The sequence below is a fragment of the Equus asinus genome, chromosome 7 (assembly GCF_041296235.1).
Source record: "Equus asinus isolate D_3611 breed Donkey chromosome 7, EquAss-T2T_v2, whole genome shotgun sequence".
NCBI classification, from domain to species: Eukaryota; Metazoa; Chordata; class Mammalia; order Perissodactyla; family Equidae; genus Equus; species Equus asinus.
In genome coordinates this window covers 75,994,223-76,020,167 of record NC_091796.1, presented here as the reverse complement: position 1 = coordinate 76,020,167, position 25,945 = coordinate 75,994,223, and the positions used below count along the sequence as shown (strand labels likewise).

Here is a 25,945-nt window from a genome sequence, read left to right as displayed (position 1 = left end):
ACAAACAACAGCAGTCATCTACTAGACTAAAGCACATAGCAAGTGATTACTTAAATGAGAGGTATAAGAGTTCTTGAGATATTTGGGGGGTTGTAGAGACACAAGGTAAGCAGTGTCTTTATCTGAGGAGTACTCATGTACTATTTTTCATACATTCATATTTTCCATTTGTATATAATAAACAGTATATACATTTATAACATATATTTTTTAAAGTATATATGTGCGTTGTATAACTCAGGTGTTCTTCCCGCCAGTAAGCCTGCAGGCTTTAGCTGCCAGGTAGGCCAGACTGGGGCCTACTCTCAGGCTAAAAGTTATAAAAATGGCATACTCAACAAACGCCCTCTTTCAAATGTCTGAATCTGCTTGCTTTTGGTCAGTCTCAGTGCTTTCAGAGAGTTATGTTTTTGTTTGGTCCAGAGTTTGTTATTTGTGATAATGTGTAGGAAAATCTCATAGGAGCTATCGAGCTATACTGGAATAGAGTTTCCCCTCAAAGCAGTTTAAACACCTATTATTTTATTTAACAATAAAACTTAATACCACCTCTGAGTGGTAATGAGTAATGAGTCTGGCATTTTAGGCCATTCTACTCACTGCTGTAGAACAGGCAATACAAAAAGAAAGTGGCTATGTGAAAGAAGTTTGATTAAATTATCATCTGTTATATAATTATAAACTAGCTTCTAGAAATGACAAGTGGTGAAAAAAATAAACGTTCTGTATTTTAACCTGATCTTATTTTTTGTTCCATTTTTAATTTTTTGGCCCCAAATGAGAATAGGTTTAGTGCTTTTAATGATTCTAAAAATACATGCTTATTAAAAGACAAAAATAATTCAATCAACACAAAAAAAGTATAAAAAATTGAAAAACCACCAAATATTTACCAGAGATAACCCATTTTAAGCTTTTGTTAATCATCCTTCCATACAAATTTCCATACATAAATACACACACATGCACACAAACACATGGGTATTTTTAACTTGCCTTTTCAACTTGACAGTATGTCATGAATAAATTGACTACAATAACTTTTAAGTCTACCTAATAGTCTGTATATTTTAATTTAAAAACCGTACTGATAAATATTTCTGATATTATTATTAAACATTTAAACTTTTAGTTTTTCACATCTATAAACAACACTGTTTACCTTTATAAATTTTTAACTTTGAGGCACTGGAGCAGAGGTAATGAGAAAGGGAACAGGCTTGTGGGCAAGACAGACCTGGGTGCCCATTCCAGTTTAAGTTGACTTACTAGCTTTGCGTCCATAGGCAAGTTACTGAAACTCTCTAAACTTGGACCACTGTTAGGAGGAATAAAGTAAAACAAGAATGAAAAACATCCGGGTACATAATAGGAACTTAAAAAATAAGTGCCTGTTTGCACGTGCACACAAGACATACACATTACAAAACTATTAAGAAAGCAAAGATACTTGGTCGAATCATATTATTTATTATTTCTCTGTATATATCATAATTTGGTGTGAAAATACATCTTTATATTGAAATTATGTAATTAGTAGGAAATAGAAGAATTTCTGTCATAGTTATAGCACCTTCTCTCAAATGTCAATGATATACCTCTGACAAAGTTTCAAATATGATGCGGCTTTTCCTTTGAACATTTTATTCCAGGCTGAATATAGCTAGACAAATAATTGGACATGGATAACATATATTATGTAATTAATTTAATTCTACTTAAAAATCTCCTTAAAAACCATATGGAAACAGTTTTATTCACTGATATTTAGCCCTATGTGGAATATAAAAGGTCTTATTTTCAATAACTTTCATAGTAATAACTGTCCCTATGGTTTAGTTTTCCATTAGAATATCAGTGGTAAAAAATCTTTAAGATGTTACAATATAATTTATATGTCTGTTGGTAAAGAATAGCAGAGGAAATTCATTTTAGTAAGGTTAAAGAAAGTATACTATTCGATGGAATTTCAGCCAAAACTTCTGTGTGAGATATTATGTAATTATTAGTAAGAGAAACAATAGAACATTTGATCTATCTATAGGCTGCAAAAAATAGCAGAAAGACAGGTAGGCTTAAGCTATCTTTTCAAAGAGAGCCAAGAACTGTTCCCTTTACCAGATCAAACTGTTCTGATGTAGAAAGGAAAATTACCTACTCCACATTATACAACAGTAATGCTAAGTTCTGGTGTAAAAAAAAAAGGACTAAATTCTCAGAAATATAGTAGAGAGAAAACCTACAGGAATTTGAAATTTCTTATACTTGAAATATATGTATTTTTCCATCATTCCTCTGGGGTGCTCTTACTCTGAGGAGAAAACATATGAAAAGGGGCTCTCAATTAAGTAAACAAAACCAGAAAAGAAAACGAGAGATGAAAATCATCAACAGTGAAAAAAACAGACAACAGCATTAAATTATTTGATTGGGGGAGTGATAAATTTCCAGTTACAGGACTTTACCTGTGTACCTTAAAGACCCCCAACACTCATTAGTCCCCCAAAATATGATCCTTCTTTTGAATTCCTTAACTCAGGAATTCGCACGATCTTCCATGAAGCTGTCTAAGCTAAAAATAACCTGAAATAATCTTTATGACTATTCCTCACTTCTTAAGTCTACTTGGATTATATCATATAGCTGTTATTTACTGTGTGTTTATTATGTACAGGTACTATGCTAACTACTTTACAAACATTTAATCCTCACAACAACAGTAGGAAGATTTTTTACTATCTGTATTTTTAGGAAAACACAGAATGGTTAAGATATGTACAAGGTCACAATCCAATTAAGGTGCAGAGCCTTGTTTTATTAACCACTGTGATGTACCTATACTGTTGCCACTGATGTGAGCCTTGTCCTTATCATCGTTCATTTAGATTGGTATAAAGCAGCTTAAGTGTTCTGCCCCTCTGCCTCCTTCCAATTCATTTTGATAAGGATATGCAGGCCCTCTGAAATAAACCTCAAAATGTCTTTGCTTCAAAATCTTTAGACACTTCCCTTCCTAACACATACAAATCATTTACAGTGTGACTCCAAGCTAATTTTCCAGTCTCATCTCCTGCAATGATTTTTAATAATCTCTTGACTTTAGCAAAACTTGCACTTCTCGAAAACACTGTTTATTCATATTTAGTGTCTTTGTTCACATTTGCTTCTCTTTAGAAGCCCTTCCCATATTTTCCACGAAAGATTCTTTGGCTTTCTAGCCAGTGTTAGTCACTGTCTCCTCTGTGCTTTAAAAAAATTTTATATATATATTCAATATAGAAATTACATTTAAAAATAACATAAGATTGTCTCTTGCACTAGACATTGAACATCTTCAGGATCATCCATTTAATCAACAAATATTTATTCACAAACTATAACTGAAAAGACTGACAAGCTGACTTACCTCAAAATTAAGAATTTCTATTTAAGACACTTTTAAGAGAACTTTAAAAAGGGAAGAAACAGACTGGGAGAATAAATGTGCAACACATGTATCAAACAAAGAACTCATATCCAGAATATATAAGGAATACCTACTAATAAATAAGAAAAAGATAGTTAACCTAATTTTTAAAAAGTGGAAGACATGAACAGTCAGTTCACAAAAGAGGATAACCAAATAGCCAATAAATATGTGAAAAGATGCTCAATATCATTAGTCATCAGGAAAATATAAATTAAAAACATATTTTGGTATCACATATTTTCTGAAATCATTAAAATGAAAAAAGACAGATAATACTAAATGTTAGAACGTGAAGCAAAGTGGAGTTCTTGTAAGATGCTGAAGAAAGTATAAATTCGTACATCTACTTGGGAAAACTATTTGCAGAATCTAGTAAAATTATTCATTTGCATACTCTATGACCCAGTATTTCTAGGTCATATCTATCCTAGTAGTCGGATGGCTAATGGGTATACATACATATGTTCACTAAAAGACACGTTCAAGATTATTGCAGCATTATTCTTAATAGCCCCAAACCAGAAACAATCCAAGTGTCTTTCAACAAAAGAATGGATAACTAAATTGTACACTTAATAAAACACAGCAATGATCCACTGATAACAGGTTCAAAACAGGCAAAAATAATCCATGGTGCTAGAAATCAGGATAGTAATTACCTTTGCAGGGAAGGGAAGGTGTAGTGATTGGGAGGGGGTACAGGGAGATTTCTGAGATGCTGGGGATACTTTATTTCTTTATCTGAGTGGCAATTACACAAATACGTCCACTTTGTGATAATTTATCAAGCTATACTTAGGGTTTGTGTACTTTTCTGTATGTAGAATGCATGCAAAAAGGTTATTTTAGGAAAAAGAACCCAAACAAAAGCTGTGAAACTGGATGAGATAACCAAGGAAGTTTAAATATACAGCAAGAACCAATGTTAAATAAATTGTAATTAAAAAAATAAATGGGTGAATGAGAGATTTAAGGAAATTTAGGAACAGCATTTCAGTTAATAGAAGGGGTATCAGAAAGTAACACATTGAAGTAAATGGTTCCTAAGTGGGTTTGCAGTATTCATGCAGAAAGACTGGGTGAATGATGCTTTATTTCTAGAGTGCTACCAACTCTCACTATCATAAAAGAACTCAAGACTCTGGGTTTGAATCTGGTTCCACTATTTGCTGTGTAACCTTGGGCAAATCACTTAAACTTTCTTTGTCTCATTTTTCTCATTTATGAACAGGGAAAATATTAAGACTTAACTCATATGTTTGTTACAAAGATTAAAATGAGTACTTTTTTCAATCCATGATGAACCAAAGACCATAGTGTTTTGTTTTGCTTTGTTTTGTTTTTGTGATGAAGACTGGCCCTGAGCTAACATCTGTTGCCAATCTTCCTCATTTTGCTCGTGGAAGACTGTCGCTGAGCTAACATCTGTGCCAATCTTCCTCAATTTTACGTGGGATGCCACCACAGCATGGCTTGACAAATGGTGCTAGGTCCACACCTGGGATCTGAACCTACAAACCCATGCTGCCAAAGCTGAGCGCACAAACTCAACCACTAAACCACGGCCCCTAAATGAGTATTTTTAAAGCAATTACAATGCTTGATAGACTGAACATTACACAAAGAAACAAACCAGAATCCTGGCAAAAGGATTTTACTTTGTGATTTCATTTTACTAAAGCTTACTTAAGACAATCAACTGAAAAACTACTAGATATAATAACTGTTTATTTCATAAAAAGTAGTTAAAAGAAAAAGATTTACACACAAAACAAATAGCTTTTCTATACTCAAGCAGTAATCAGTTAAAAAATATAATACAGAAGCTCTGCTTTTGGGTAGAATGTAATAGATCATAGCAGGTTAATACTTCCACTATAATGAGTAGACAAAATCAGGTAAATTACAAAAATCCATTTTTAAAAATTAAAACATCAGAGAGGTACAGAGGCAATAAATTACACAAAATAAAATTACAGAGATGGGGAAACTTTTCTGAATTAAACTGATGATCTCTAGTCTTTCCTACCCACCTACCTATCCCCACTGCGGTTATTTGCTGATTTTGGTCACAGGGCTGACCATCAGCTTTTCCAGGCCAAGAATCTCTGCTGGGAGGAAAAGAACCCAGAAATGTTAGACATTTAGAAATTAAAAACTTTAATAGAATCAAACACATGGCTGTTTCTCCCTTGGAACAACTGTAGATTGTGGCGCTGTATACAAGGTTGTAAAGTACAACAAAAAGCTTAGACAAGATGGAGTGAAATCTTTTGCATTCTTCATAGTGCTTAAGAACAAAGACCTTCCAAGGAAGTAAGATTGACCAAAGAACAATGCATTTCCCCTTCAAGATATGTGCCAGTTTTTGAGCTTATATTGGTTAGGCTGGAAGCTGAAGAGCTAGGCCAGAACCTATGAATATCGCAGCTAAATCTCATTGTTCAGGAATGAGGGAATGGAGACCTACTAAATTATCAACCCAGCTCAATTCCCGACTGGACTGGAGTGATCAGCCTCTCACACTTTTTGCCTATCAGTAGAAAGGGAGGCGTTCTATAACGGATGATAAATCACCTATAATCAATATGCTTCTTTTACACACAAAATAAATTTATAAAAATTACTTGGCATGCAAGAAAATAAGATCCAATATTAAGATGAAAAAACAGACAAAAACCCTCACAACAGATGTGTGGAGAGATTGTAGCCAAGAACTTTAAAGTAAGCTGATTAATATAGTCAAGAAAATAGAAGATTAATATAATATATTTAAGAAAATATGAGAAAGATGAACAAAATAGACAAAATGATGAACAATTTCACCACAAACTGTAATCTATAAAAAAGTTCAATGGACATACTAGGACATAAAATTAGTATCTGCATTTCAGATCTAAATGAGTAGGTTTCTCAGGATTAAAGACAGGTCAAAAGGAAAAATGCAGCAGAACACAGGAATATTAAACTCGAAGATAAATCAACAAAAAAGTACAAATTGATGTAGAGAAAGTAGCAAGAATGATCAAACAGAATAAGACAAAACAAATACGAGAGACATTCTCAAACGGTTTAATATATGTATAAATAGATCCCAGAAAAAGAGATGAAAGAGACAATGGAAAGAAGTCAAAAACAATGTTTAAAAATTTCCCCAAATCAATGAAAGATATCAATAAAACGCAATTATTAGTATTAGAAATGACAAAAATAATTATAGGTATTAAAAAAGGTAACAGATGGGGGTCAGCCCTCTGTCCGAGTGGTTAAGTTCACTTGCTGGGGTTTTGTCGGTTCGGATCCTGGGCAGTGACATGGCACCAGTTAGGCCATGCTGAGGCGGCGTCCCACATGCCACAACTAGAAGGACCCACAACTGGAATACACAACTATGTACTGAGGGCTTTGGGGAGAAGAAGGAAAAATAAAATCTTAAAAAAAAAAGGTAATAGACGCATGTTGTAATACACTCTGGGATAAATTACCAAAAAAAACCTGCAAAAACCCCAAAACAAAACATACTCAAAATATACATCACTAACAAATTAATAAAAGGAAAAAACTGAATAATAAGAGCTACTCAATCTAAAAGAAGACAAAGAAAGGAGAGGAAGCAGAAACTAATGAGCCAAACAGAAATCAAACAATAGAAGCTAAATTAATAATAAATAGGGTACAAATGCGCTAAGCGAAAAGTAAGAGTTTCAGGAAACAAATACAAAGATGTTTATAAGAGACATTTACATTTTAAATATAATAACAAGAAAGGGTGGAATTAAAATGATAGAAAATGATACATCATGCAAACATCAACCAAAATAAAGTGGTCATAGCAATACGGTATCAAACAAAGTAGACTATAAGGCAAGAAATATGAGATTAAAAATATTTCGTAATGATAAAAGAGTCAAATAAGCAGATATAAAAATGTTTTGTAAATGGTCAATAACATAGATACAAAAACATATAAAGCAGAATTTGATAGAAATAAAAGGATAAACAGACAAATCTCAATCACAGCTCGAGATTTATATGCAACGCTAAATGCAACCAATGCAGAATAGACAGACTTCTTCAGGTGCAAATGTAACAGTTAACAAATTGACAATATACTAGGCCATAGAACAAGTCTCAGAAAATTTTAAAGAACTGAAATCATACAAAGGGAAAGAATCAAGCACTTATCCCACTATTTCTCTATGAACTGTATCACTACATAAATAAATAGTTGATAAGGGGAAGCATCTCTTTATAAAAGAATTTCAACTAATAAAGATTTTAATTCTGTCATTTCTTCTGGTTGTTGTTTGCATGATATTTTTTTATCTTTTTAATTTTAACCTATACGGTATGTTTCAATATACAATATGTCTACTGTAGAAAGCTTTTTTTTTGAGGAAGATTAGCCATGAGCTAACATCTGCCACTAATCCTCCTCTTTTCTTGCTGAGGAAGACTGGCCCTGAGCCAACATCCAGGCCCATCTTCCTCTATTTTATATGTGGGATGCCTACCACAGCACGGCTTGACAAGCAGTGCATAGATCTGCACCTGGGATCTGAACCAGTGAACCCCAGGACACCAAAGTGGAACAAGCGAACTTAACCACTGCCCCACCAGGCCAGCCCCTAGAAAGCAAATTTTAGCTCTGTGTTTAAAAAAATTTTTTTATACAGTTTGGCAACGTGTGTGTTTTGATTGGATTATTAAAACAATTCAGATTTAATGTTATTATTGATAGAGCTGGATTTACATCCACCATTTTACTTTATGTGTTCTATTTGTCTCTCCTCTCTCACTCATTCCTCTATTACTCTGTTACTCTTTTCTTTTTACACGAAGTGAATATTTTCTAATATAATATTTTAATTCCTTTAATGATTTTTTCACTATTTTTTTTGGAGCTATTTTCTTAGTGGTTGTTCTAGGACTTGTATGTATATCTTAACAGAATCTACTTCAGATTTACATTAATTTAATTTCATGAGATACAGGAAAATATTACTCCTATATAGTTCTATTTTCTCCTCTCTTTTTGTGCTATTATTGTTATACATGTTACATATATATTTTTGTACACACAAATATATACACACAAACGTACATATATCAAACCCAACAATCCACTGCTAATTAATATTTTATATAATTTATGTCCATCAAAAAAGGTGAGGAAAGAGAAAAACTATGTATTTACAGAGCTTGTTAAGTATTAACCTTCTTATTTACTCTTTCTGTTTCTCCTGTTTTGTTTTTGTAGACTCGAGATACCATCTAGTGTTAGGTACTTACTCCAATGTATCTTTGCTCTTCCATCTACCTTCTTTGTGCTGTTATTGTCAAATATATTACACTTCTATATGTTATAGGCTCAAAGAAACAGTTATATATGTATTGTCTTATACAACTGCTTTTCAAATAAGTTAAGAGAGGAAAGAACAAGAAATATGCATTTATATTGTCTTTTATAATTATGTGATTACACTTACCAGTGCTCTCTGTTTTTTTCTATGAATTTGAATTACTGTCTATGATCACTTGCTTTCAGCCTGAAGAATTTTCTTTAGTATTTCTTGCAAGGCTGATCTGCCAGCAACAAATTCTCTCAGTTTTTTTTTTTTTTTGAGGAAGATCAGCCCTGAGCTAATTGCTGCCAATCCTCCTCTTTTTGCTGAGGAAGACTGGCCCTGAGCTAACATCCGTGCCCACCTTCCTCTATTTTATATGTGGGACACCTACCACAGCATCGCCTGCCAAGTAGTGCCATGTCCACATCCAGGATCTGGAACCGGCGAATCCCGGGCCACCAAGAAGCAGAATGTGTGAACTTAACTGCTGCACCACCGGGCCAGCCCCTCTCAATTTTAAAAAATCTGGTAATGTCTTTATTTCATCTTCAATTTTGAAAAATAGTTTCCCTGGATATAAGATTGTTGATTAGCTGACAAGTTTTTTTCTTTCAGTACTTTGAATATGGCCTCCTACTGCCTTCTGGTCTCCATTTTTATTGATAAGTCAGATATTAATTTTATTAGGGTTCACTTGTATGTGATGAGTCATTTTTCTCTTACTGCTTTAAATCTTTTTCTCTTTGTCTTTGTCTCTTGGCACTTTTATTATGGTGTGTGGTATTGGATAAATGTTCATGTCTCAGAAAAATTCATATGTTGAACCTCTAACCCCAAGGTGATGGTATTTGGAGGTGGTGCCTTTTGGAAGTAATTAGGTCATGAGGGTGGAGTCCTTATGAATGGGATTTGTGGCCTTAAAAGAAGAGACCAGGGGCTAGCTAGCTCTCTTTCTGCCATGTGAGGATACAACAAGAAGTCAGTTGTGTGCAACCCAGAGAGGTTTCTCACCAGAACCTGACCATGCTGGCACCCTGATCTCAGACTTCCAGCCTCTAGAACTGAGAGAAATAAATTCTATTGTTTATGAGCCACCCCGGCTATGGTACTTTGCTACAGCAGTCTGAACTAACACTACATGTGTGCGTGTGGATCTCTATAAGTTTATCCTATCTGGAACTGATAGAGCTTCTTGGATGTGTAGATTAATGTTTATAATTAAATTTGGCAAGTTTTCAGCCAATATTTCCTGTAATATTTTTTGTGCTTTTTTCTCTCTTCTTTGTACTCCCATTATCCATATTTTGGTGTGCTTAATGGTGTACCACATTTCTCTGAGGCTCTATTCACCTCTCTTCCTTCTTTTTTCTCTCTGTTCTTCAGCTTGTGTAATCTCCATAAACCTATCTTTAAGTCTGCTGATTCTTTTTTCTGTCAACTCAGAACTGTTGTTGAGCCCTTCTAGTGAATCTTCCATTTCAGTTATTATACTTGGAACTTCAGAATTTGCATTTGCTTCTTTTCTTAAAAAAAAAAAATTTCTATTGATAGTGTCTATTTGAGGAGACATTGTCATCACAGCTTTCTTTACTTCTTTCTGTAGGTTTCCTTTAAGTTGTTTTTTAAAAAACATATTTAGATAGACTGCTTTGAAATATATCTGTTAAACTTAACATCTAGAACCTCTCACAGGCAGTGTTTGTTGTCTGCTTCGCATCCTGGGTATGAGTCACACTCTCCTATTCTTTTCATGTCTTGTAATATTTATTAAAAATTCAACATGTGGGGCCGGCCTGGTGGCGCAGTGGTTAAGTTCACATGTTCCGTTTCTCCACGGCCCAAGGTTCGCCGGTTTGGATCCTGGGTGCAGTCATGGCACTGCTTGTCTAAAAGCCATCCTGTGGTAGGCGTCCCATGTATAAAGTAGAGGAAGATGGGCACGGATGTTAGCTCAGGGCTGGTCTTCCTCAGCAAAAAAAGAGGAGGATTGGCAGTAGTTAGCTCAGGGCCAATCTTCCACAAAAAAAAAAAAACAAAACAAAAACAAAAACTCAATATGTTATATAACATATTGTAGCTACTGTGGATGCTGACTCTCCTCCCTCTCTTCAGGGCTTTTTTGTTGTTCTTTGCTTGTTTACTTGTTTACTGAATTGGCTAGGCTACTTTAGCAAAGTCTGTTTCCACTCAGTGTGAAACTTCCAATATCATTCTCCAGAGGGCGCAGTCAAGGCTTACACAAAGCTACCTCGGGATGACAGTGGTTTTAGTAGGGCTCTCTTTGACGGTCCCTTTTTTTCCTTGAGCTCTCTGTTCAGCTATCTGCCTCTGTGCTGGCAGAACCAGCTGTTAAACGCTCCATTAATTTCCAGCTAACTGCACTATTGTTATAAACAATGCCCAGGGACACAAATTGCTCCATAGTCTGATTAATTAAATTCAGGCAGCATAGTTTTTCAGTCCAGTCTTTGAGGTTTGTTCTGATCCAAGGAGGAGTCTTTTTAGCTGTTTCTTTCCCAAGTTCTTTCTGGTAAACTGATTAAGCTTCTTGCTCTTTTAGAACGATTATCAGCCTTATCAGCCTCCTCTTAATTGTTTAGTACCAAAATCTCCACTGCTTTTGAGAGTGTCCTTAGGCTTGAACTTCCCCACATTCAGTTTCAGATAAGGCCATTTCCTTTGGGAAGAGCTTTAGAGCAATCTGTTCTTATGAACTGCCTTGGATAAAATCATTAAGCCACTGTTTCAAGTGCTGTGTAGCAGTGGAAGCCTTTGGTCTCTTAGCTTTCCTCTCCTATGTGGATGTTCTGCCCTATGAGCAAGCTGGGGTAAGGACGATCAGGCCTCCAGTATTCTCAGCCTGCTGCATCTGGGCTTAGATTCCAGTCTAAGAATGGGGGCTAGGCAGAGGAAGGGAGCCCCTGACCTTTTAGCTGCACTCATCAGGAATTTAACTTCTGCAAATCAGAGTTGGAGTCATGAGAAATGATGAAGGCCTGCCCATCTTGGAGAAATATGTATCTAATTGGGAGCTGAAAAGGGGTGGGAGAGGGATCAGGTTGTGGGTAAGTGCCACAGACTCTCACTATTTTATCTGATATTAGATTTACCTGAATAAATGTTTGATTTGTTGTATGTCCTTAGAATATCCAGATACCTTAAATGGTTCTTTATAATTTTTATCAGATTTGGTTGATTTACTGGGAAATGAGTCCAACAGAGTTCCTCATTCATGATTTGCAAAAGTAGATTTGGTGATAACTTAATCTTTAAAAGTATCTTACACCTCAATTATGTTAAAATATATAGGTAATGTTAAAATAAAAATATAGAGAAAATATTCCATTTATAGAAAGAAAAAGCAGGATATAATTAAAAATAATTTTAAAAGAAATTGCAAAGATCTTTAGGAACAATGACTTTACTTATAGACATATTACATTTCTGAATGTGAATATTCACTAATAAAAAGATATATTTGCTTCCCAAATTAAACTGTAAAGTTAATGACCTTTCATCTAAACTTTTGTATATTTTTTTTAAAAACTTTTTTGTCTTGTGTTTTTTGCCCATTTTCTAATAAAAAATTTTTTGTTACTGTTGAATTTGAGAATTTTTTATATATTCTATTCTACATAGAAGCCCTTTGTTGGATATGTGGTTTGCAAACAATTTCTCCCACTGTGCAATTTGTCTTTTCATTTACTCACAGTTTCTTCTGCAGAGAAAAATTTAAAAATTTTCATGAGTACTAATCTATAAAATTTTCCTTTTATAGATTGGGCTTTTGTTGTTGAGTCTAAAAACTCTTTGCCTCACTATAGGTCCTGAAAATTTTTTCTTTTATTCTCTAACAGTTTTATGTTTTACATTTAAGTCTATTTTCCATTTTCAGTTAATTTTCATATAAAGTGTAAAGTTTAGGCTGAGGTTCATTTTTTTGCTTATAAATGACCAATGGTTCTAGCATCATTTGTTGAAAAGGATATCCATTGAATTCCTTTTGTAGCTTTATTAAAAATCAATCAGGGCCGGCCCCGTGGCCAAGCGGTTAAGTCTAAACACTCTACTTCAGCGGCCCAGGGTTTCGCTGGTTTGGATCCTGGGCACGCACATGGCACTGCTCAACAAGCCATGTTGAGGAGGTGTCCCACTTAGCACAACCAGAGGCACTTACAACTAGAATATACAACTATACAACTATGTTCTGGGGCACTTTTGGGAGGAGAAGAAGAAGAAGAAGAAAAAAAAAAAAGATTGACAACAGATGTTAGCTCAGGTGCCAATCTTTAAAAAAAAAAAACTCAATGGAACATATTCGTGTTTCTACTTATGGGCTGTCTATTCTGTTCCACTGATCTATGAGTCTGTCTTTCTGCCAGTACTACATACCACCTCGATCACGGCAGCTACATAGTAAACTTTATCACTGGGTAGACCCAGTCCTTCCACTGTCTTTTTCAAAATTATTTTAGCTGTTCTAGGACCAATGCCTTGTATCTAATTTAGAATAAATGTACATAATTGTATGTCTGCAAAAAAATTTGGATTTTTTTATAGGAATTGCATAAACCTATAGGTCAATTTGGGGAGAAGTGACATATTTCCTATGTCAAATCCTTTCAATCCATGGAGATGCTATGTCTGTCCATTTCTTCAAGTGCCTTTTTATCTCTTAAGCATTTTCTAGTTTTCAGCATACAGATAATATATGTGTATTCTTAAGTATATATCTAAGTATTTAACTTTCTTTGGAGGAATTGTAAATGTTGTTGTTTTAAACCTAAGTTTTCAAGTGTTTTGAGTATGTAAAAATACAATTTTTTTCTTTTTGGTGTTGATCCTTTTTTTTTTAAGATTGGCACTTGAGCTAACAACTGTTGCCAATCTTTTTTTATCTTGTCTCCAAAGCCTCCCAGTACATAGTTGTATATTGTAGTTGTAAGTCTTCTGGTTGTGCTATGTGGGACACTGCCTCAAGGTGGCCTGACAAGTGGTGCCATGTCCGCGCCCATGATCCAAACCAGCAAAACCCTGGGCCGCCGAAGCAGAGCATGTGAATTTAACCACTCAGCCATAGAGCCGGCCCCTGGTGTTGATCTTATATCCCCCAAATTAACCAACTAACTTATTAAATCTAGGAATTTTTCTGTAGGTATTTTTTCCTACAAAGATAATCATGTGAGTTTTATTTCTTACTTCCCAATCTTTCTGTCTTTTAATACTTTTACTTGCCTTATTGTGCTATTTAAAACTTCTAGTATTTAGTTGAATAAAAGTAGTGAGAGCAGACAACCTTGCTTTGTTCCAGATCTCAGGGGGAAATCATTTATTCTTTCACCATTAAGTATGATGTTAGCTACAAGTTTTTTGTGGATGTTCTTTTGTAGTTCAAGTTCAGAAAATCCCGTCTATTCCTAGTTTGCTGAGAGTTTTTATCATGAATGGGTCTTAGGTTATTTCAAACACTGTTTCTAGGTTTTCCAGGGACAAATTCTTTGAGTTTTCTTTTGTCTGAGTATGCCCCTATTTCACATTCATTCCTGAAGAATTTCAATGGATACAGACGTTGTGGTTGACCTTCCTTTCAGCACTTGAAAAATGTTGCGCCACTTCTTTCTGGAGCTTCCCGCCCGCACCCCCCTCCATGAGTCTTCTTACATTGGTGATTGTACTTTTCAGTTATGTAATTTCCACTTGGTTCCCTTTTGTAATTTCTATTTCCTTCATTTGTCTCAGAGAATTAATAAGTGCTTGTTGAAGCATTTTTATGATAACTGCTTTAAAATCTTTATCAGATAATTCCAACACCTGAGTCATCTTTGTGTTAGTGTTTTTGACTGTTTTTTCTCATTCAAGTTGTCATTTTCCTTGTTCTTGGTATGATGAGTGATTTTTGACTGTACCCAGGACATTTTGGGTATTATGAGACTGCAGATCCTATTTAATCTTCTTTTTTAGCAGATGTCTGCCTTGTTGAAGAATAGTATGAGGGTCATAGGGATATGCACATTCAGCTTCTTGCTAGGTTCCACTGACACCACTTTGGCAAAAGTGAAGCACCAATTTACACTGCCTCATGGAAGACAGTAGGGTATAAGTCTAGCTCCTGTCTTGGCCCTGCTGAAACCTTTCTGGTGAAAGTGGGGTATCACCTTGCTCCACATTGTTGATAGTAGGGGTGAATGTTCAGCTCCCTGCTTGGCCCTGTTGACACCAAGAGGGGATGTGGAAGGCTGACTCATACTGAGAGTAGAGTACCAACTATCTCCTTCTCATTCAGTCTTGTTGATAAAGACAGGGGTAAAAGGCTCTTCTCCCTTATAGGCCTCACTGATACAGGAAAGGGAAAATGAAGCAGAATGGTGACTAGCCCCACCTTGCACTGCCTCTTTAGTCTTACTGCTGCTGGGAAGGAGTGGAGACTCAGCTTATCACTGGACCCCACTGACTCTACTCTGCTAGAGGAATCGGAGCACAGCCTGTCTCCCCTGGGCTGGTGATGGAAGATCAATTCCTTATTTGGTCCCACCTACAGTATCCTGGTGGGAAAATCAGAGCTCTGCCATGGATGGAAATATAGTTCCCTGCTCAGCTCTGCCAGGATCACCAGGGGAGGGATTCACAGCTCTGTCACCTGCTCCTGTAGGATGGCAGGGAGTGAAGTAGAAGACCAGCTACCTGACTTGGCTCTGCCGAAACTGTGTGGGAGCTAAGTAGTTTTCCCATTGGTGTTTGGCTGGAGTAGGGCAAGTATTGCCAAAAAGGTTTTCTGTTACTCTACTCTTGTCCCAGGTCCTTTGGCCAAGGGGAACAGGCTTTTCTAGGTGCTTTTTTGTCCATGCCTGTTCCAGTTTATGATAAATGAGGCAATTTGAACCAGTGGGGGAAAAGATGGGTTTTCCAATAAATTGGACTGGAAAAATAAAGATACATTTGGAAAATATTCTGTCAGTTTAGTCATCCAATACATAAGTTTTAAAAAAATTTATATCAATATAAATTACAGATAGATTATAGAGTTAATATTTAAATATCTCTATTTAAAATAAATACATCCAAGGTGGTAGTGTAAATTGGCATAACAACCTTGGAAAACAGTTTAATTTCATCCAGAAAAGTTGAAAATACACATTACTTAAAATCCAGGAATTCCATTCCTCAGTATATACTTTAGAGAAATTCTTACACATGTGTAGCAGAATGCCTTCCCAAGAATTTTATAGCAGCATTTTTCATAATAATTCCAAATGGAAACAAGCTGAATGTCTAAGAACAGACTGTCTCCATAATTTGCACAATGGAGTATTTTACACCAAAAAAAAACAAAAAACAAAAACAAAACCCAAAAACTTTGGCTATAGACAACGACATGGATGAATCTCACAAACAGTGGTGAACAAAAGAAGCAAGGCACAAAAGATTGCATACAATTCATATTAAAATCCAAGAGAAGCACAAATAAAGTATAATATTTAGAGATGTGTACACAGGTGGTAAAACTAAATAAAAGAAAGGAGCTGATAATGATAAAAACTCAGGACATTGGGTGGAAGAGATACCTGTGATTGGGCCAGAATGTATTCGTTCTTTATCCCTTAAGCCTTTGGCCAAGCATCCATTCACTATTAGATGAGTCATTGTAATCAATAAATGTATGCTTAATTCAAACAAAGTATGAACTAAATAATGATTTCTGGTGCTAGAAACCTTGTGAAAGATTATCACATCTGACAAAAATTGAATTACGTTTCATCAATCAATCACATCTCTTTAATAGTAAAAATACACATGTATATTTATTTATACATGGTATATTACAGGCAGTATATTTTGAATTTAAACTCAATTGTACTATTTAGATAATTTAAAATCACCTAGATGTTATCCAACTAAAATGAACATTACAACCAGATGTTTCACATTTCCTCCAATCAAAACAAAAAGATTGTATCTGATTTTAGCTAAAAATGCTAATGGTGCCATCAAATGTTGAAATATTTTATAACAGCTTTTCTTCCAACACTTTTGAAAGCAAGAATCAATTCATAGTTTTTATGCCTCAGGCCTCAAACTCTCTGAAGCTGTTTTAGATGTATTACCAGTAACTGATGGAGAAAATCATATATTACATATCATCTATGAATCATGGTTTTTTTCAAGGAATCTCCTGAGGGATAATTCTTATGACTCTAGAATTTCAAAAACAAAATGACAAAACAACTTCTTTAGAGAAAAGTCACTATTAAAAAAAGAGCAACATTTCTGTTAATTAATAAAGAATATATCAGTCCTCTGGTTCTATGATGTGCCCTCGCCAGGGCATCAGTTTTCATCCACTGTTATTACCTCATATAGCTTTTTTAGGTGATTCAATTCACTGGCACAGCCTCAACTAACTCTTGCATAATGACAAATCTCAGTATCAGTTGAAAGAATTATCTGTCTTCTGAGTTCCAGGCCAATTTATCCAATGACTTAGTGGATACTTGGTTAGCTTCAAATTCAGTAAGTCCAAAACTTACCCTCTTTCCTCTCAAACTTAATCCTTCTCTTGTTTCTCCTCCCTAACAGCAACACAATCTACTCAGTTTTCCAAGCCAGAAACCTGAGTCAACTTTTCCATCTTCCCCTAAACTTCCAATAAATCAAGTACTGTTTACTCTACTTTCTTAAGTAATATTTCTTGAATCTGAGTTTTTTCTTTAACCTCACTGCCACTGCTTTAGTTCAGGTTTTAATTATTTTGTGCCTACATTCCTGCAATCTGGTTTCCTTCCTTGTGGATGGAATCTCCTTTTCTCCGCTGAAATAATTGTTCTTGCTCATCATAGAAAAATCTAAAAAACTTACCAAGCTAATTACGTTACTTTTTTCTTAAAACCACATAATGGCACCCCATAGTTTTCTGTATAAAATCCCAATTTCTTAATATGGCAGTAAGGCCCACTGCCAGTCCTATATCTCAACAGTCTTTATTTTACTGAGATCTGATGCCAAATTATCTCATGCTTATGCTTTCACAAGTGCCTCTGCCTCTGCACAGAACTCCAGTTTGCTGAGTTTACCTCTTGGAAAGACTTTGCTGATTATCTCTTTCCAATGGCCAAGTACCCTTCCTATGTATTTCATAGAATATTTTGTTTACCATTATCACTTAACAAGTATTATAATTGTAACATAAGACAGAGCACCTTTAAGATAGATGGATTTTTAACTCCATATCCTTTATATAAATGCTGCTTAATTATTTATACATACATTTATGGATTACTTAGCTTCTAGAGTTTGGTTTTGTTTTTGAGTCATTATAAAATATTTCCAGAAATAATATATTCTGGTTACTCTGACCCTTTAACCACACTTGATTATATTTTGGGCAAGTAATTACTACACCTCAAACAATCAATTTTAACAAGCTCACCTTTATTAATTTCCATTTTCTCTTCCGAAAAATAAGGGATCTAGATCAGACCTAAGGTTCTTTCCACCCAAACTATTTTACGAATTTCTATCAAGTTGGAATGAGTCTCTTGACATTCCTGGTTATTTTAGATGCTAGAACATAATCATGGTATTAATTCCTGATGTTGACTAAACAGAACATCTGACATATTAAAACTAATAATATATTACATAATAAAGATCACTGAGCCTCACTGGTTTAAAAATAATGTAAACAAATTAAAGAATTATTTACTAAGATTTGAATTTACTGAACTTAATTTTGAAAGTTTGATCAAATCAAGCTTAATTTCTTGAGATCTTTACTTGCCATTGTTAACAACTTAACTCAGTATTGTTTATTCTTTTTATTTATTTATTTATTTTTCCTTTTTGAGGAAGATTAACCCTGAGCTCACATCTGCGGCCAATCCTCCTCTTTTTGCTGAGGAAGACTGGCCTTGAGCTAACATCCATGCCCATCTTCCTCTACTTTATATGTGGGACACCTACCACAGCATGGCTTGCCAAGCAGTGCCATGTCCGCACCCGGGATCCGAACCAGCGAACCCTGGGCCATCAAAGCAGAACATGCACACTTAACCACTGTGCCACTGGGTGGCCCCAGTATTGTTTATTCTTGACTATTGCTGTCTAATTGTCAAATTTTTTTACAGAATAGATAGTACGCTCAGTTCTCATTAGATTATAAATTACTTTTGAACAAGGGATGCATGTTACGCTAGAAGACCAAAAGTCCATAAGATTTATTAAAATGTTAGAGACAGGAGAATGTAGTAATGCTGTAATTTTCAAAAAGTAAGGTTAATTTTTAATTTATTGGACTGTAAATATTAAATTGAAATCGGCATACTGTGTTTTCGAAGGAATCAGGAAAGATTTACTAGAAGACTGATCCTGTTTATAATTGGTGAAAGCTTATAGGGAAAAGAAATTAAAACAAGATAAAAAAAAATCCAGTATGCACACTAATGCTTATACACAGTACTTTCTTAAGTAGATTTTCAATGAATTTCACAGGAAAGGGTTCTATTTTGATTCCCCTAATATTTTTCGTAGAAATTCATTGATAATGATAGATGAAATCTGATAGTGATTATCTGATGTATATTTTTTTAATTCAAATAGGATAACTGGGAATTAAATGATATCCTAACACACCCAAAGATTCAACAGTATAAAGAAAAAGCAATTCTTCCCCTCCCTCCAAGATACTTAAGTCTTTGTAGAGGTGAAAAATGCCATACTATACCTTGATTTCTTCTATTTCATCTGGTACTATCTTGTATGCTGATATAGTCCCACCCAACCTGAAATTAGGAGAAGAAAATATTCTCAAAACCGGCAACAGTGTATAAAAAAAAATGGACTATTTCTGCCATTAGCATCAGAGTGCCACCAAAAAGTGCTCATTTCCCACCCCAATAATCATGGAGGAAAAACAACCATTTTGTGCTTAAGTTTTCCATATATTGGTTAAAAAGAGGTAGATATTGAATGACTACTGGAAGAGAAAACGTTGTTAGATTTTTAACCATAGCTGAACTTCTGTTATTGATGGTTTTAACGATGCTGAAACTGCCACTTTTACTGATGGATTCTGTCACAACTAAGATGTATCAAGAATCAATAGAAGACACCATGTTTGTTTTCAATTAATAGACTTCACTTTTTAGAGTAGTTTTAGGTTTACATAAAAGCAGAAAGTATAGAAATTCATTGCACAGATTGCCCACCACAGTTTTCCCTGTTATTGACATCTTGCATTACTGTGGTACATTTGTTACAACAGATGAACTAATATTGATTTTGCATCTTTTTAAAAATAATTTAAAGAAGGAGTCAGAGAGATGTGTGTGCCTAGCACTGTCCAAGGGACAGAGATGAGTGTTTGAGGGTTGCAAATTTAATCCCTAACACAAGATCTTTGCTTTGAGACCATGATGTCATTACATTCATGTTCACTTGTTTGATATACTTTTTTAGAAACCTGCTAAGATTTATGTAACACCATTTACCAGAAATGTCATATATTATCTAATTTAATTCTTACAATTGTCTCCATTGTAAAAAGGAGAAAATCGAGACACGAAGAGATTCAGTAATTTTCCCAAGTGAAGGAGCTAGTAAGTGAAGGAGCTAATTGAGATGTACATTCAGTGTAAAATACATACCAGATTTCAAGTACTTAGCATAAAAAAGATTAATTTAAAAACATTGATTACATGTTAAAATAACACTGTGGACATACTGGGTTAAATAAGACACATTATTAAAATTAATTTCACCTGCTTCTTTTTAGTTTTTAAAACGCAGCTACCAAATCTTTTAAATTACATATATGGCTTGCATTTTGGCTACTATCATATCTCTATCAGATAGCTGCTCTATGCTCTTAAACTCCAAGATTACCTTCCTACCTACCTTTGCTATTCAGTGTTTAAAAAGGAATTTTTTGATAACATGTTATAAGTGTCTCAATATCAGAAAAGATATTGAGTATCATAAATAAGGCACTTACGTACTCTAGATACTAGGATATCTTCTGTCTCAAATGTAAATTAATAAATGACATTCTAGTTTCCATTAAAAAATAACTTAATCCAACCAAACGATTTTTAATAAAAACTCTGCATTTAAACTCTCTAATATTACCATTTATCTTTCTTAATGAAACTAGTGCTCAGATCTTCATTTGAGAATTATTTCCTAGACTTAAAGTGCCACGATGGAATGATGAAAACACTAATGAAATTTAACTTGATTCATATTATAAAAGGTATATAAGTGATATACTAAATAAGACCATAGTAATATAACTAGTAAAATATAGTAATATAACAGCACTAGATGTTACTAAAATGAAAAATTATATAACTCTCTGTAATGGGTTTAAAGTAGGCATTTAAAAAGTGTTTTCATTGTCAATTATTAAAGTTATTCAATTAGAAGTTGAGATTGTTGGCTTATCAGTGAAAACATTAGAGCAAAAAGACTACTGAAACCTCGAGGACTTCGATTTATAGCCTTGAAAATAACAAGTTCATCATTTTATTCACTGAGTTCATGTGATGTAATGGATATAAGCCAGGGAATGAGGATGCAAAGAAGTCACAGTCTTGTAGGGGAGGAGACGAATAAACAAATATCTGTAATATAATGCACTAAAATATTACAAGAGAACTAGGTAGAAGTTGAAAGTTTGAAATTATTTCAAAATAAAGATTTTAAAAAGTACCTATCATTGCAAAATAGACTGGTTATAACACAAGCAGTTTACAACACCTGTTACATAAACAGCATAGATAACAAAAATAGTTTCAATTTGTTAGTACAGTAATGATTCAAAGATGCCATAGCTGATTTCTAAAAGAAAAATAAAAATAAAGTTGCTATGATAAACTTCAGTTCAATTCTACTTCAAGAAACAATTCATTTTTCTCTTGATTAATATTGACTAACAGTCCGTCAAATATTGCCTTTGCTGGAATCCCAACACTGGGAAGGTAGGCTTCCAAATTAGTATTCCTACATCAACTTCAAACAAATGACAACAGTTATGACAGGTAAGATATATGATTTGACATATTCCTACTTGGATTAAAATGGACATATGACATATAAATATTATGCATATGAATAGCATGTTGACAAAACAGTAGGATAATCATATGATCATATAGCTAAAAACAGAGGAAATTTGGAGGGCCTCTGTATTATACTAAATGTAGAAATGAAAAATCAGATTAAAGCTGATAAAACACCAAAAAAAAAATCCAGTAAAAAGAAACATTCTAGAAGTAATTAAACAACTGAGTCATAAGCAAGTTAGCTAAAAAAAAAAAAACAGGAAGAAAATTTCAAGAATAAACTTATTTCAACTCATCTTTTTTTCCTATTCCCTAACTACAATCAAATTAATGGCACCTTTACCAACTATTAATTTTGACTTTTGAACTGATTTCTGAAAATAACTTCTCTTTTCATGGCATCATGAAATACAGCTAAATTTAAAATATCTTTAAATTTAACATACTATCAGTATTTTATTAGTTACAGACATTCCAGATTTCATGCTCTTTCTATTACAACACACTGTCTTCATTGTTGAAGAAAAAACATACTCTGGAGGAAGAGTTCTATTTTACTCTAGTCAACGTATAAAGATGGTATGACCTTGGCAGTGATAATGGCAGTAAAAGTAGCAATACTAATACTAGTAGTTCTTTGAGCATTTACTATGTGCCAAGCATTATGTAAGGCTTTTCAGGTACTTTTCTCATTTAACTCTCATAACCTATAATTATGATTATGAAAAGAAAATGAGATAAGCAATTTTTTGAAGATCCCACAACTAGGAGTGGCAGAGCTGGGCTTAAGAACTAAGTTTCAAAGACTGATATGTAGGACACAGAATGGTCAAACAATCTTGAAAAGAAGAATGTTGGAGGATTCCCACTTTCTAACTCCAAGTAACTACAAAGTTACAGTCCTCAAGACAATGTGGTACTGGCATATGGATGGATATATAAAGCAACAGAGTACAAATTAAAGTCCCGAAATAAAGATCACATTTATCGTCAACTGGTTTTTGTTTTCCTTTTTATTTTATTGTGGTAAATATATTTAACAAATTTGCATTTTAACCATTTTTAAGTGTACAATTCAGTGACGTTGATCACATTCACAATCATAAGTAACCATCATTACTAGCTATTTCCAAAACTTATCCATCACACAAACAGAAACTCTGTAACCATTAAGCAATAATTCCTCATTTGCCCCCTCATCCCAGCCCCTGGTAACTCCTAATCAACTTTGTTTTTATGAATGTCACTACTCTAGGAACCTCATATAAGTGGAATCATACAATATTTGTCATTTTGCGTCTGGCTAATTTCACTCAGCACAGTGTTTTCAAGCTTTATCCATGTTGTAACACGTATCAGAACTTCATTCCTTTTTATGACTGAATAATATTCCATTGTATGTATATACCACATTTTGTTTATCCATTCATCTGTTAATGGACAATTAGATTGTTCCCATTTTTTGGCTATTATGAATAATCCTGCAATGAACACTGGCATACAAATACCTGAGTCTCTCTTCTCAATTCTTTCCGGGATATAGGCATACCTTGTTTTATTCCATTTTGCTTTAGTGCGCTTCACAGATACTGCATTTTTACAAGACCCACCAACAGCAAAAAGATTACAACTCATGGAAGGCTCAGATTAAAGTAATTTTTACTTAAGGTATGTACAATGCCTTTTTAGACATAATGCTATTGCACACTTGACTGACTACAGTACAGTGTAAATATAACTTTCACATGCACTGTGAAACCAAAAAAATTCAAGTGACTTGCTTTATTGTGATATTTACTTTATTGTAGTGGTCTGGAACTGAACCCACAGTATCTCTGAGGTATGCCTGTATACCCAGGGGGGTGGAATTACTCATTCATATGGTAATTCTATGTTTAGCATTTGAAGAACTGTCAAACAGTTTTCCACAGTGGCTGTACCGTTTCACATCCCTAGGAGCAATGTATAAGGATAACAATTTATCCACAGCCTTACCAATACTTCTTCTCTTTTTTTTTAATCGCCACTATAATGGGTGTAAAGTGGTAACTCACTGTGGTTTTGATTTGTATTTCCCTAATGACTAGTGATGGAGAGAATCTTTTCATGTGCTTATTGGCCACTTGTGTATCTTCTTTGGAGAAATATCTATTCAAAAGTCCTCGGCCATTTTTAAATTGAATTGTTTTTTGTTGTTGTTGAGTTGTAGGAGTTCTGTATATATTCTGGATACTGAACCTTTATCCAATATTTGATTTCCAAATATTTTCTCCCATTCTGCAGGTTGTCTTTTCACTTGCTTGATAACATCCTCTGATACACAAAAGCTTTTAATTTTGACGAAATCAAATTTATGTTTCTTTCTTTTGTTGCTCATGTTATTGATGTCATATGTAAGAATCCAAGGTCATGAAGATTTATCTCTATACTTTCTTCTAAGAATTTTATGATTTTAGCTCTTCTATTTGGGATGTTGATCTATTTTGAGTTAATTTTTATGTATGGTGTGAGCTATGGCTTCAAGTTAATTCTTTTGTATGTGGAAATCCAAGTGTTCAGGCACCATTTGTTGAAGAGACTTTCTCTCCAAAAGCTGTTTGCACAGCTTTGACTTAGCACCCTTGTCTAAAATCAATTTGCCATAGATACCTTGGTTTATTTCTGGATCCCCAATTCTATTGTACTAGTCTATATTTATGCCAGCGCCACACTGTTTTGATAACTGTAAGCTTTGTTCTAAGTTTTGAAATTTGGAAATGTTAGTCCTTCAATTTTGCTCTTCTTTTTACAAGATTGTCTTGGCTATTTGGGGCCCCTTGTAATTTCATATGAATTTTGGGGATGGCTTTTTCATTTCTGCAACAAAAGCCTATTTGAATTCTGATAAGGAATTACACTGACTCTGTAGATCACAAGGGGAAGTACTGACATCTTAACAATATTAAATCTTCCAATCCATGAACATAGGATGCCTTTCAATTATTTAGTTATTCGTTAATTTCTTTCAGCAAAGTTTTGTAGTTTTCAGTGTACAAGTCTTACCTCCTTGGTTAAATTTATTCCAAGGCATTTCATTTTTCAGATCCTACTTTAAATGGAGTTGGTTTTAATTTGCTTTTCAGATTGTTTATTGCTGATTTATATAAACACAAGTGATTTTTGTGTGTGGTATTACACCCTGCACCTTTGCTGAACTCATTTATTGGTTCTAGTAACTTTCTTGTGCATTCTGTAGGATTTTCTACATAAAGCATCATGTTATGTGTGACTAGAGAAAGATTTACTTCTTCCTTAACAGTTTGAATGTCTTTTACTTCTTTGTATTGTCTAATTGCTCTGGCTAGAACTGCCAATGCAATGTTCAATATAAGTGGTGAAAGCAAGTATCCTTGCTTTATTCCTGATCTAAGGGGAAAGCTTTGAGTTTTTGACCATTGAACATTGTTAGCTGTGGGTTTTTCAAATGCCTTTTATCATGTTAAGCAGTTCTCTTTTTTTGAGGAAGATTAGCCCTGAGCTAACTACTGCCAGTCCTCTTTTTTTTCGAGGAAGCCTGGCCCTGAACTAACATCTGTGCCCATCTTCCTCTACTTTATAAGTGGGATCCCTACCAGAGCATGGCATGCCAAGCGGTGCCATGTCCACACCTGGGGTCCGAACCAGCGAACCCTGGGCTGCCAAGAAGTGGAACGTGAGAACTTAACCTCAGCGCCACCAGGCTGGCCCCAGGAGTTCTCTTCTATTCCTGGCTTTCTGACTGCTTTTATCATGAAAGAGAGTTGAATTTTTGTTAACTGTTTTCTGTGTCAAATGAGATGATCATGTAGGTTTCTTTTTGCTCTTTCAATAATGTGGTGCATTACAGTGTTTGATTTTCTTATGTTGAACTACCCTTGAATTTCTGGGATAATATTACTTAGGCATGATGTATAATCCTTTCAGTATCTTGCTGGATTCAGTTTCGTAGTATTTGGATGAGTATTTTTGCATCCAAATTCATAAGGGATATTGTTCTGTAATATTTTTTCTTGTGATGTCTTTCCTGGCTTTGGTAGCAAAGCAATGCTGGACTC

General features: G+C 34.5%; 1 protein-coding gene across 28 annotated transcripts in view; it reads right to left on the bottom strand.

Moving 5' to 3' along the window:
• Window positions 1-25,945, bottom strand: part of GPHN (gephyrin) — a 578,713-nt gene that overhangs the window by 323,906 nt on the left and 228,862 nt on the right. For all 28 annotated transcript variants that reach the window (XM_014860909.3, XM_014860913.3, XM_070513810.1 and 25 more), the window contains one exon: window positions 19,535-19,592. In XM_014860909.3, coding sequence (XP_014716395.1) covers window positions 19,535-19,592 — 58 coding nt within the window. The remainder of the gene's footprint in view (window positions 1-19,534; window positions 19,593-25,945) is intronic.